Source organism: Leuciscus leuciscus (assembly GCF_965113295.1).
Source record: "Leuciscus leuciscus genome assembly, chromosome: 25".
Lineage (NCBI taxonomy): Eukaryota > Metazoa > Chordata > Actinopteri > Cypriniformes > Leuciscidae > Leuciscus > Leuciscus leuciscus.
Genome location: NC_138724.1, coordinates 10,082,331 through 10,095,695, shown reverse-complemented (window position 1 = coordinate 10,095,695; position 13,365 = coordinate 10,082,331). Strand labels below are relative to the sequence as shown.

The 13,365-nt window shown below is 37.1% G+C and overlaps 1 protein-coding gene across 2 annotated transcripts in view; it reads right to left on the bottom strand.

Moving 5' to 3' along the window:
* Nucleotides 1-13,365, bottom strand: part of nup160 (nucleoporin 160) — a 129,873-nt gene that overhangs the window by 21,726 nt on the left and 94,782 nt on the right. For both annotated transcript variants that reach the window (XM_082160408.1, XM_082160409.1), the window contains exons 21-27: nucleotides 11,443-11,541; nucleotides 10,156-10,273; nucleotides 9,968-10,065; nucleotides 9,219-9,313; nucleotides 9,028-9,124; nucleotides 501-606; nucleotides 256-416 (exon numbers count right to left, since the gene is read on the bottom strand). In XM_082160408.1, the coding sequence (XP_082016534.1) occupies nucleotides 256-416; nucleotides 501-606; nucleotides 9,028-9,124; nucleotides 9,219-9,313; nucleotides 9,968-10,065; nucleotides 10,156-10,273; nucleotides 11,443-11,541 (774 nt within the window). The remainder of the gene's footprint in view (nucleotides 1-255; nucleotides 417-500; nucleotides 607-9,027; nucleotides 9,125-9,218; nucleotides 9,314-9,967; nucleotides 10,066-10,155; nucleotides 10,274-11,442; nucleotides 11,542-13,365) is intronic.

The following is a 13,365-nucleotide window of genomic DNA, read 5'->3' as shown; positions in this document are numbered from 1 at the left end:
TGTCTTCCTTTTTAAATTATATAAAAAAAAGAATTATGCAACAAAGCACATCTGGGATCATTCAATTTAAATGAATTCGATTGAGTTGAATGATCCAGATAAATCATTTAAAGTATATATTTTTTTTTAATAATTTAAAAAGGAAGACAACCGAGTGCTGATTTTTTATTTTTTTTATTTAAAACAAATAGAAAATTCTTACTGAGCTATTCTAAGCACTCCACCCGTAGAATTGAAAAGGTTTTGGATGCCTACCGCTGCTCCAGAAGAGGGCTGCACAATCCAAGCATATTCCGGATGAACAAGACGCAGGCAGTTGAGGGCAGCTAGGTAACAGTTCACCTGTTTCTGGAGACCACGGAGAGTTCGCACCTCTCGGCCCAGACGCATGCCGTACTCAAACATCACTGTACCGGCTTAAACACACAAACATTTTATTGTTAGCTTAATGACCAATTTCTGGCTGAATCCTTGAAATATCCCTGTACCATCAGTTTTACCTTTCCTATAGTTGTGACGATTGATATGAAAAGCATACAGAAGCTCATAATAGTTGTGAGTCATGAGGTCCACAGCTCTTGCGCGAGACTCAATAATGCTGACCACCTGAAGAACACAAAGCACAAAAAATACAATGGCTTGCTAAAAATACAAGTAATAATGAAGTATGTAGTTTCTGCCGACACTATGGCATCCAGCAGATGAACAAAAATACAGCACATTTTGCAAACGTCCCTTCCGCGCTTCCCTCTGGCTCCACCTGCCACAGTAGACACACCAAACTCAAGATTTAGGTTGAGCTGGAAAGATTATGGATACGAGCAGACCACGCTCAATGTTTAGATGGTGCCTGGGGGTCTCAATGTTTACACTTTTGGGGAGATAAACCCACAAATGGCATTCTAATAGTAGTCAATGAATGATAAACTGAGTTAAGAGAATGTATTTTAACAAAAAAATACTACAACTATAAAGACAAAGGGTTTAATAATAAGAAAGGTCAGAGAAGGTGTTTTTGGCTAGTTGAACTGACCATATTAGGTGATGATCTATCTGCTTTTAGCAAACTCAAACTAAACTAAAATCTTATTCTACTCAAACTAAAAATGTATGTGAATTATCTGGATTTAAATGCGTCACAAAGGTAAGGTTATTTGGCTGGCTATACATTTTGTAAGGATTGTTTGAAGGTCACTTAAATTAAAAGTTGTTATATTTTTTGAAGCCTAATACATTTAAAAAAAATGACAGCTTTCAATACACTAATGTTGAATGGCTATAATTAATGTTTAAAATGGGGGGGGGGGGGGGGGGGGGTCTCTATTTCATTGAGACATCAGTTGTATTAGTATCAGTAATACTGACCTTCATTAATAAAAAGAAGCCATTAAACAAGTATTTAAAATATATTGTCTCGTTGTTTCTACACTAATTTGGAGATTAACTGAAATTACTACATTATAAAATATATTAAAAACGTAAGTGTTTTTAATTGCGATTAATCACAGAAAAAATGTGTGATTAATCTAGTTAATTTTTTTAATCGATTGACAGCACTACACATACATACATACATACATGCATGCATACACTTTTAGTTATGTAAATGTATATTTATTATAGTGGCAACCCGAATTAACATTTCAGCTGTGCTGCCATTCTGGATATAGCAGTAGAGCAAGGAAGCAGGTACAACATCTCAACAAAAAAAGAGAAAAAAACAGATGTGATGTAGTTATTTGTATGTTTAAATTTGATCATCGGAGGTCAGCAGAATAGACTTTGGTAAATTATGTGAGATTAAATCTATGAAGTACGTTTGTATCATTTAACCATCGCAGGTTTGAATAAAATTTGCTGTTTGTCTTCCCCTGTGTGTTTTTTTCTTTTCTTTTGAGGAATACTGAATAAATTTTTTTGGGAGTAAGACAAGTAAAGAGCTTTTTTTTTTTGCAGAAATCAGCAACTGTCTGGTGTCTAAATATAAGCAGCACATACAGCTTCACATACATTCATACTATGAGTGCAATCTAAACAAACCCAGCTTTTTCAAATCACTATTTTTTTTCAATAAAAAAAGTGATCTAAATGTAAAAACTGTGGCTCAGGTTCACTTGGTCACCACAGAAATGACAGGCCGGTTTTAGTACAATGATGAGTGTTTTTTAGTAAGGCTGTCAATCAGAGTATGTGAGGAGATGAGCGGGACGGGGTGAGGAGATGATCGGGACAGGAGTGAGATGAGCGCATGATTTTGAATGGAGTGAGAAGCCGATTTTTTTTAATTGCTCCAAGAGTGCTCCACTACCTCTCTATCACAAGTACAATTAATGCCAACAGGCCAAAATAAAACTGAATTTTTAGCAAGAATTTACACGTTGAACACATTTAGCTAGTTTGATACAGATGTGGCGCTTTTCCATTACCAGTACCAGCTCAACTCGACTCGACTCGCTTTTCGCTCCGTTTTCCATTGCAGATAGTACCTCCACAATAGTACCTGGTCGTCATAGCGACGCCGCAGGATACTGCCGTGACTTAATCTTTTACGCGAGACGCGCGAGGACAATGGAGGAAATTGAGTGAATGCTGTTTTTGGATGTTTTTGTTTTTGCTGTTTTTTATTCAGGATACTCCGTCTGGCGCGTGCAATGATGACGCAGTGAATAGTGACGATTCTCTCTGACCAATCAGCAGTCTGCTGTGTTTTCACGTCATTTTAGTATCGCCTCAGCTCGCTCAGAACCTCGCCGGAGGTGGTACGAAAAAAAGTACCTGGAAGCAGGTACAGGTACAACTTTTACACAGTGGAAAACCAAACAGAGCCGAGTCGAGTCGAGCCGAGCCGAGCCGAGCCGGTACTGTGTAGTGGAAAAGCGCCAATGGATCACTCATATCAGAAAGAATGTGAAGGTTATGATGATGGCGATGGACATGAGCGGGAGGTTATAGTTCAAGGAATTTGGATGTACCTTCTAGATAGGCAACTGAATATGATCGGGTGAAAGCTCATTTAAAACAGGTAGCATTTATTTACAAATGCAATCGCTCTCTCACTAATGCATTCAAATAAATGTGATGTGATCTGGGAAAACCCATTGCATGGTGAAATTTCACCTATCACATACTATATTTTGATACCATATTAAAGCTGGTTTCATGCCCTTTCCAAATCTGTTTTTATTTCTTTCATCGTTTGTCGGTAACAAACGTTATGGTTATCTGAAGTCGGCTGATCGCTATGATTTTCAGGAACGAGTGATCTGATCTGACGTGTACACAGACTGGTGCATAGATATATACACTAGATGTCGCCTTAAAGACATTCGTTCCAATGAACTGCCGTAGACAAGGCGACATCTAGTGTGTACATATCTATGCACCAGTCTGCGTACACGGCAGATCAGATCACTTGGACATGGCTGTGTATAAGCGGTAAAAACGATATAAATACTGTTCGTTTTCTCACACAAACCGCTCGTTTCGTGTCTTAGGCCATCAATGTGTACTTACGATGGGGAATTGTTTAATTTGGACGACGGGGAATTGTTTTAATTTGGACTCTGTGCATGCTCTTTGAGACAGTGACCATAGACCTGCATTATATGACAGACAGACAAGAACGGTTTGACCTAAAAATATCAAAATTGAAACTACTGCGGAAAAAAAGACACCTACATCTTGGATGCCCTTGAGGTAAGCTAAAACATACCAAAAATTAATTTCAAAGTGAACTATCCCTTTAACGGTCACGTCCTGCTAGCGGGACGATTGGTGTTCTTTTTTTTATTGCCTTTTTTTCATATCACATATTTTAGTAATCATCATAGATTAGGTATCATTCGAAAGCTTACGAACTCAAACCGTTTTGAAATTGGACGATTGAGAGGCGAGCAAGATCTTTTAAGCGAGCAGCTACTTCAGACTCCGTTGTTCTCTCTGTTGAATCTTATAGAATAATAATTTACTGAAAACCCAATTTTGACAAAAAAACCCCAACAACTGACATTCAACCTATTTTTAGACCTTACTGAAAACGTACCGGCGCGACATCTGACGGGTTTTCCCAGATCGCATCACAAATGTAATCTTACAGTTCTACTTTATCTGCATCTTATTTTGAATGATCAGAAATCTGTAAGACATGTTAGATAAAACAACTGACTTACTTAAATCTTTCAAAAAAAAAATTTGCACTGCAAAAAGCAACAACCCGTTTTACTTTAAGCAACCACACATTGGTGTTTTATTTTCTGCATTTTAAAGATTATTTTCTGTTTTCATGTTTTTCTTCAAAATCATTTATAATCAGTCATTTATATAGTTGATTTATCATTTATTCATATTGTTATTTGATTTACATTTATTAATTTTACAATTAAAAGGTCCCATGGCATGGATTCTTTTATTATTTTATAATGTTTCCTGGGGTGCCCTTATAATGTTAGTATGTTTTTTAGATCAAAAATTGTCACAATTTAAAAATAAAGCCTGCTTTTAAGCCTCTGATTTGAACGCTCTGTTTGAAGGGGCGTGTCTGCTGTGAGACTTCAGTGTAAACGCCCACTGCTGTGATTGGCTGACATGCTTGCATATGAACTAGCTAGCATTACATGTGGAACTCTCGAAAACTTTTACTATTACAGCTATTATACGTGTTTACTATTACAGCTATCGAGATTAACGAATCATGAGAAGTTTTTAAAGTATTTAGATCTATTCCCATCACATAAAAGGTTGCAGTGATGAGCATTGAGCAGATGACAGCCTGTTGACCGTGTGAATAAAGAGCTTATTGCAATGCAGTTTCTGCACTCTCACTAATGTAAACATGATGTAAATACAGTAAGAGCTTTGTTTTGCAGTGTAACAGCGTCATTGATTTCATAACGAGTTTTGGCAAGTGTCCTGATAAACTTGCGCTGTGTGATTGACAGCTTGGGTGAATGGAAAGGGATTGTTCTTTTGATCGCTTTCTGTATACATTTTAATCAGTTTAAATAAGATTATTTTCATCCTACTAAGATAAACCTTTCCCCTTATGACGACATAGCTTTCATTTTCTCAAAGGCGAAGCAGGATACCCAGGGCTTGGTTTACACCTATCACACTTTATAGCCACTGGGGGACCATAGGCAGGCTAGGGGAACTCATATTAATGTTAAAAAAAAACTCATAAAGTGAAATCTTACCTTTAATCATTTTATTCTTCATTTATGTCATTTTATGTTTTTATATTACTTATTTTACTTATTCCCTTGCTCTTGCAATGCTTTCTATTGTTAAATCTTGTCTGGTTTGAAGGGATGTTTGTCTTCACGAGTAGGAGAATGTCTCCATTTCAAGGTTGTGAAGCATTAATTCTCCAATGTTTTCCCCTTGGTATAAAAACACTTTTTGTAATTGTACTGGCCTGACGAAGTCAAAGCATTGAGTAGTGTAACATCTAGACCAGTGATATTCAAATGGCGGACCGTGGCCCGGATCGGACCCATGTGGACCGAGGGACATAATTGCCCCATTTTACCGTTTCTACAGATTAAAGTGAGCAGCGCGTCAAAACAACGGAGCGGTTCACACCATAAGTGCTCAGGGTAGTTTATGGTAATGATCTTTCTGAGCTATTTCTTTATTTACTTTTATCTAGAGCCAAAAGTGCTTCATTCAAGCCTTCTCCACTCAATGTGCATTGCTTTCTCCTGATAAAAACGTAAAAGCGCCACATTAACCCTCTGGGGACCAAGCTGTTTTTGGGGCCCTTGAGATGTTCTGACATGCTCTGACATTTGTGCTTTTTTCAGTTATTTATAAACATGTTAATGGCAAAGGTGTAAATTCACTCTATATAGCACAAACAGGCCTACCATAATATGCGAGCAACATGTATGTAGATGTTTGTATTTTTAAGAGAATAATGTTTATGCGTGGTTATTTAAAAAAATAAAAATGAAAGTTGCTGAAATAAGACCACAAAACTCATACAAAATATGTGCCCACAAGACTTTTGACTAATGGATGTTTTCTCTTGGAGTTCTAGCTTCAAAATTATGTGAAAATAGTCTTGCTTTATCGTTCACAAAAAAAAAATACATTGATTTAAATGGTGTAAAACAGGTTTTGCTTGGAAAGCCAATATGCGAGGGGGAGGAGTAGTTTACACCTTAGATTACCCAGTCCCACCCACTCTGCATAATGACTCTGCATAATTAGCCATTCATTCAGGTGTGACACTGACTGAGCCACAATGCAAGGACAAAATAGCCTATATATTTAGAAGAAGACTTATATTGACCATTTAAGATTTTGCTTACATCTATCTTGTAAATATGTTTTGCTATTTTATTAAAAAGGTTACAATTACAACAATAATTACAATTTCAGCAATATTTCTGCAAAAAAAGTACTCTTTCTTTGTAAAAAAAAAAAAAAAAGATTATAGGCCTACATTTTATCATATGTATTCATTAGTTTGAATATAGCCAACATTGGAACATCTTAGTCTATGACTTTATTTTTGACAAAATAGTATTTTATATATATGAGCAGAAAAGTATCTTTACAAATATGTACCCTTCATTCATCTCACAGAAACGCGATTCATATTTAGGCTAAACAGTCTTTACAAATATGTACCCTTCATTCATCTCACAGAAACGCGATTCATATTTAGGCTAAACAGTCTTTACAATTATGTACCCTTCATTCATCTCACAGAAACGCGATTCATATTAGAAACGCGATTCATCTTTTTGTTTACATAGGCCTACACTAACGTTATTCCATAACGTTATTCCACATTAACACTTGAGAAAGGATAACTTAGCCTACCTCACTCCTCAGCGGGATCTGCTCCTCATATCAGCACGGAAAATTTTCTCCATAAGGTAGGCTATATTATGCCTCTTTGTTTACAGCTGATGTGGGGGCGTTTCACAGACTGAAATGGTTCTCAGAATTTGCGTTTGAATAGCACGCGCTCTCCGGGGCGTGGTCAAATTACTGTGAATCATCTCGTAATGAGCTTGACTGGAGTCGCTCTCTTTTTATACAGATTACAGAAGCTGATAATATTTGTTTTTTATATAAATTACTTCATTTAAAAGCTGCGATCTCAAGCTTCATGCCCGTGGGTCTGTTTCCCTGTTTGACTGAATTTTCGCGGAGTTATAGATAATTTTCGAACGCGTTTCAAATGGGAGTTTACTGGCAGAGAGAAGGCAGAAATAGCATCATGTTAGTTTTTCTTTATTTGTCAAAAAGCAAAACACTTTATTTTTATTGTGAGTATACAGAAAAAAAATAGAAACTGAACAGGATCGATTGATGTATTACACGAAAATGAAAGATCAAAATTAACAGAGCATTTTGTGTTTATTTTTCATTGCTAAAAAAAAAAACGAGCAAAACGCGCGGGCGCGTTTTTGGTCCCCAGAAGGTTAAGAGCTGCATGACACGGTTACTTTAACAACAGTAGCAGAAACATGGTGAGCAGCAAAATAAGATACTTTCTCTAAAACACTGCAGAAAACGAGAATGCAGCAAATACAATTATTTTTATCTATCACAGATGACTCTGACCATTCAACTAAACCAGGTTTGAGACAAGCAAACGTTTGGTGTCTTTATACATTTTTCCATACATTTAGCATTATTAATCAGCATATAAAGAGCATTTCAAAATAATGTTACAATTTGGAAAATGAATTCCCTTTTTTTTTGCAAGGGAAGACAAAAAAAAAAAAAAATCTTTAAAATTAATAGCTAACTTTGTTTTGTGCTTATAATGAGAGTTTTGATTATTAGATTATGTACATTGTATTTAGTAGTTCATTATTTTGAGCAGAATATAAAAATGGTCCATACTTTTCTTAAGAGATAAACCTGCATCCCCCAGTATGTTTCTCAGTCCCACGGCTTTCTATGTGCCATACACAAAGGTGTCTAAATATAAAATAAAAAATAGCCTGTTAAAACATCTGATCTAACAATTTTATAATCATATCCAGTTGCGAGAAATATCAACTATTTTTGGAAAATTATTTTGAGTTTTTTTTATTTTTTATGGCTGCCTCGATGGAAATGTGTAACTGTTTCAAAAAAGTATTGTCCGGACCTCCGCTGAAAAGGAAATAGAGACCGGACCTCTTGGAACTTTAATAGTATACCCCTGATCTAGATGAAGTTTGAGCATTGAGACATACGCAACTAAGATTATTCAATAAACTCTGCTCTTTTATTATCATCACTTCGCCTCCTGCTTCTGCTCTTCTCAGTCAAACTCTCAGGCTGATAGAAGGCTGTTAATAGAGTCTTGAGTACCAGACAAGACTTTCTGTTGACAGATTTGCTGGGTTGCACACATCATTTGACAAGAACCGGCGTCCGGGGCTGGATTTGATATTTCTGACGTGGAGATTTCATCCGATCTAACAGTCTGCTGTCAATACATTCATTTATTTTAATCGCGATCAATCGCACACTTATGAAATTAAGCATACAACCAATTGTTTTGTTTAACGCGTTCATTTTGTAGTCATTTGCTATATCCAGCAAAGCATGAGATCGAAGGGTGATTCTCACAAAACTGAATTTACTGCAAGCTTTTTTCAAGGTAGATTTAGGTGTCTTTACCAAATGATATAAGGAATCCATATAATTCATACATTTATGCACACCAAAGCACCCATGAGAAATAAAAATGAAAAATATTTTCAGAATTCAGTCTAACAGCAAAGAGCTTAAGTTCATTTGCGCTACCGAACAATCACGTAGATAAACTCCCGACTCCCAAGATCATCTAATTGGTATTACGTTAAGGACGCAATTACACGTGCTTCAGTTTATCATTTATTTGCATTCAATTTTAACGCATCAAGAATTTTTAATTAATCGCATGTATTAAATGTCATCAGCCCTATTTTTTTGGGTGAATTTTATTTCGATGTCCGTTTCAAAAACTTGTCTAACAGGGCCAATGCAGTTTTAAATACCTAGAAGGCACATGTGTGAGTAAGTATTCTGACCTACCTCATCATGTAAATTAACAAATGAGAACTGGATAAGATCCCTGAGTTGAGCACGCTCGCACAGAACCACCACCAGCTGTCGGAGACAGTCCAGCTGCCTGCAGACACACACACACACACACACACACAAACACAGAGCTCAAGTATTTTACATTGAACTGTGGATAAGAAAATGATGTCATTGCACAGTACCTGCTAGGATCAGGGTTTTGTGTCAGGGCCTCATACGCCTGAATGTTGTGTCCAAGATCCAGATGATGCTTGAATATACGAGTCCACAGAGCAGCCTAAAATACAGGTGAGATTCTTATTAATCTTAAATGGAGATAGAAATTTTCAAAATGATGTTTGATATATATCATTATGTATGAGAAGCTGACATATTCATTATATATTTTTTTATGATTTAACCTTTTAACAAATTTTAGGATAAAATGGATAAATCTAAAAGGAAAATGTGCATTTTAGGTACTGTGACTGGTAAGTTCTTCAAGTAGTTCATTTTCAAAGGCTGTGAAAAAAGGCTTTTTTCAATTTTCAAAGGCTGTGTTTAAATGTATTCATTTTCCACACTCTCATCTGCGTCCTATCGCACATGAATGGTTTAAAAGCATTTGAATGAATGAGTGTGATCATATAATGAAACACTAGGCAAAGGATGGCAGGAAAAAAACTAATGCTGCGTTAAATATTTTTAATGCATAAAAAAAAAAAAAATGAATGTGTTCCTTTTGATAGCCCTAATCTACTTTTATAATTTTTGAAACCACATAACGATCTAGGGGGGAAAAGGTAGCTATGCATTTTAGGTTCAAACCAAACAATCCATCAGACAAAAAACAACAACAAATAAAAATAAAAAAATAAAAAAAAATCAATAAGACAGGAATACACAATTTAATTTTACATTACTTGAATCATTCAAAACACAAAGTTGTTACCTGGCTTCTCTCGTCATTGGCAGCTTCAGATATGGCCAGTGTTGCCAAATTGATCACAAGCTCAGGCAAACAAATATCCTCCAATAACCGTAAAACCTAAACAAGTAAACAATTCGAATTATTACATGCCCATTCAAATGCTGAAGGATAATTTTAACCTGTTCTGTGCTTCTAGGAGACGCTTTCCTTGTTGTAATAAAGTAATCGTGGGGCGGTCGTGGCTGTCTCCTCATCTGAACCTGTGAGTTTCATTAAAAACTCTTCTTTATCCACCTCAGTGGCTGCTTCCTGGAAACACTGCAATGCCTAAAACCACAAAACGCACATCCACACATGACAAACAACATCTGCAAATAGGCATCATTTCACAACACCTCTTTTGCATCTAGAAACAACTTTGTGGACTGCAAAGACAAACTTCCATTACTACATCTGCCATGTTTTGAGCATTGGAATGCCTATATAAAAAAGGCCACTGGCTCTTTAAAGTGTTATTTTTTCCTCCCATTCATGTATTTATGTGTGGAGTGGACAGTTTCTGCCTTGTGTAGAGTCTGGAGTAAATTGCAGGAAAAAATAAACAATTGGTAAAAGAGCCAAAAGGCTGTTTCGCCTACGCTTGCATGCATTCCAGAGAGTGCAAACAGCCATTTGTCTCTTTTAACAATTGTTTAACAATTCTAGCTTCAGAAGCATCTGCTTTCATTACGGATTCAAAATGTTACTGAAACTTGGGGTGTACTCACACTAGGCGATCTGAACCGTGCCCGGGCACGTTTGATCCCCAAAGTCTGGTTCGTTTGACTAGTGTGATCACGGTTTGCTTAACCGTCCCTGGCCCGGTTGGAAGAGGTGAGTCAGAGCATGGTTCAGTTGGGCTCAGGCGCGGTACACATGTAGTGTGATCGCTAACCGAACCAGAGCACAGAACAGGGCATAACTGTCATCATTACGACAGCAGACATCATCTATTACTACTTGGATACTACATTTTTCAATGAATTTTTATTAAATCAAGTATATTTAAGCTTACAACGGGTCTGGTTCTCACCTTATTGATGAACAGGAATTGTAGTTTGTGAGTAAAAGCTGCAAATTCAGCTGCCTCCGTAATAATCTTCTGCAATTAAACTGTGCCTAGTGTGAGTACACCCTTAATTTTTACAACAAGTTTTGGTCTTTCCCCATTCCGGTTGACAGAAATGGTACTTGCAGTAAAACAGCTAACCTGGAGAGTCAAGAATATGGCAACTAAGTGAAATTACTTGCATTTACATTTATACCAGGTGTACCAGGTTATAGCAGACAATTTCAAGCTACACATTTATAAAGTTCATACATTCCCTGGGAATCGAATCCATGATCATAGTGTTGTCAAATTATGCTTGGTACCTAGAGATTAGTTGTATTATTTTTTAATCCAAATATAGAGATTTCCTTACAGAGGCCCATTGGTCATGCATGGATTTTCTTACCTTTTGCCCCTCACCACTGGACAGATAGCATTGACCCAAAACAAAACGATAGGATCCCACATTCACCTGGCACCAGGACCCAACTAATCGAACATATTCCTGTAGATAGGTAGGACGCAGCCACAGTGAAAGCGTTACAACATTTTTAAAAAGATAATAAATTCCTATGTTTTGGTAGAGCAACCGCATTCCATATTCTGTTTGCAGGCTAAACATCCAAATCAAGCTGTGTTCATCTATTAATTATCAGGGAATAAACACTAAACAGCCCCATCAGTACAGTCACATTTGTGCCCTAATTGAGGTTTGAATACAAAGTTTGAATAATTTTACTTTACCAATTTACCAACCAGAACTTGTTTGACCGGTAGAGTGATGGATAGAGAGTGAAACAGAGACACTTTTAGAGAAAACATGGTCTGTGCATAGTTTAGTGGCAAGTTACAGACCTCAACGCTAAAGATTTTTTCTACTGGCCCGGTCGGTCAGTGGTTTAGATTAGAGGTCGACCGATATGGTTTTTTTCAGGCCGATGCCGATGCCGATCTTTTGAAATCCGGGTCGGCCGATGGCCGATAAATGCTGCCGATTTATTTTGGCCGATATTTGGCCGATTATGCGCTTGTTTTTAACCTCTATTTGAAAGATAAAATGTAACACAAATAATTACTTAAGATAGACAAAATTTCTCAACAAAAACATTTATTGAACACTTTACCAATCTGCACTTGTACAAAAGACAAAAAGACCTTGAGATATGTTTGGTAATTGTACCTGAATGAATTGAAAATTAATTTGCTACATTTCAGATTAATATATTTGTTTTCCTTAACATTTTAATTAACAGTAACTTAAACACTTTGCAGTTTGAATGATGTCCTGATAAACAAAATGACGGAGTATGTTTTTATGTTTCCACTGTTCGATCGCGCCTCACACACACGCGCGCGCACACACAAATATAAGTAAACACTTTGCGACTTTAAACACACGCGACATTTCGATCGCGCCCGCGCCTATCTCTCTCTCTCTCTCTCTCTCTCTCTCTCTCTCTCTCTCTCTCACACACACACACAACATATCCCAGCATTGCAATCTTTACATTGCAGCCTGAGCTAAGGCGGGGCTACAGATTAGGTGTCCCTAAAGAACCCGCGTATCTAACAGTAGTTCCGCATTACTTTGCACACGAATTTTATTTATGTTTATAGCGTGTATTCTCCGTGGAAATTTATACACCGAACCGTGAAGCCTGTACCGATTCGGTTCAATACGAATACATGTACCGTTCCACCCCTAGTCTACAGTGAAATACAGTCACACTTTACACTGTTTGGCCAGCATTTTAACCGTGTTTAATCCAGCTACTTGCTAACGGAATGCTAAAGTTAGCTGCTGACTAGCGTCACGTGCAGCGAAGCGATGTTTCTGTTATTCTAACGTCCGTTTTCAGAGCATCCAAGAGAAGCACAGACATAACAGTAGCACCGAAATGAAGCACAGAAATCCGCGTTGATATTCGGTCCGGTCGTTAAGGCACCAGTGCCGTATTAGCACCGGGTCTGTCTGTATACCCAACCCTAGCGACGACGCTAGCAAAGCAAAGCCAGTCCTTCACTAGCCTATAGTTGGTCTCTTTTTTTTATGACTTATTTCTCTGCATTGAGTGACAACCCTCTCAAATATAAGACACACAAACAGAACAAATAAAAGTCTCAGATTCACTGTCTGTAAATTCTTGCTTACTTATTGTAACATGATAGCAACCCTTCTGCTGTGATAATGCAATCTCAACTACGCTATCAATTTCAAAGTAGCCGAACGTCATGTCGCCTATTCATGTTTTTTTCTCGAAGTTGGCAGTAACATATCAAAAGTTTTTAATTAAATATAAAGGAGTTTTCTCCAAGGAACTTAGCTCCT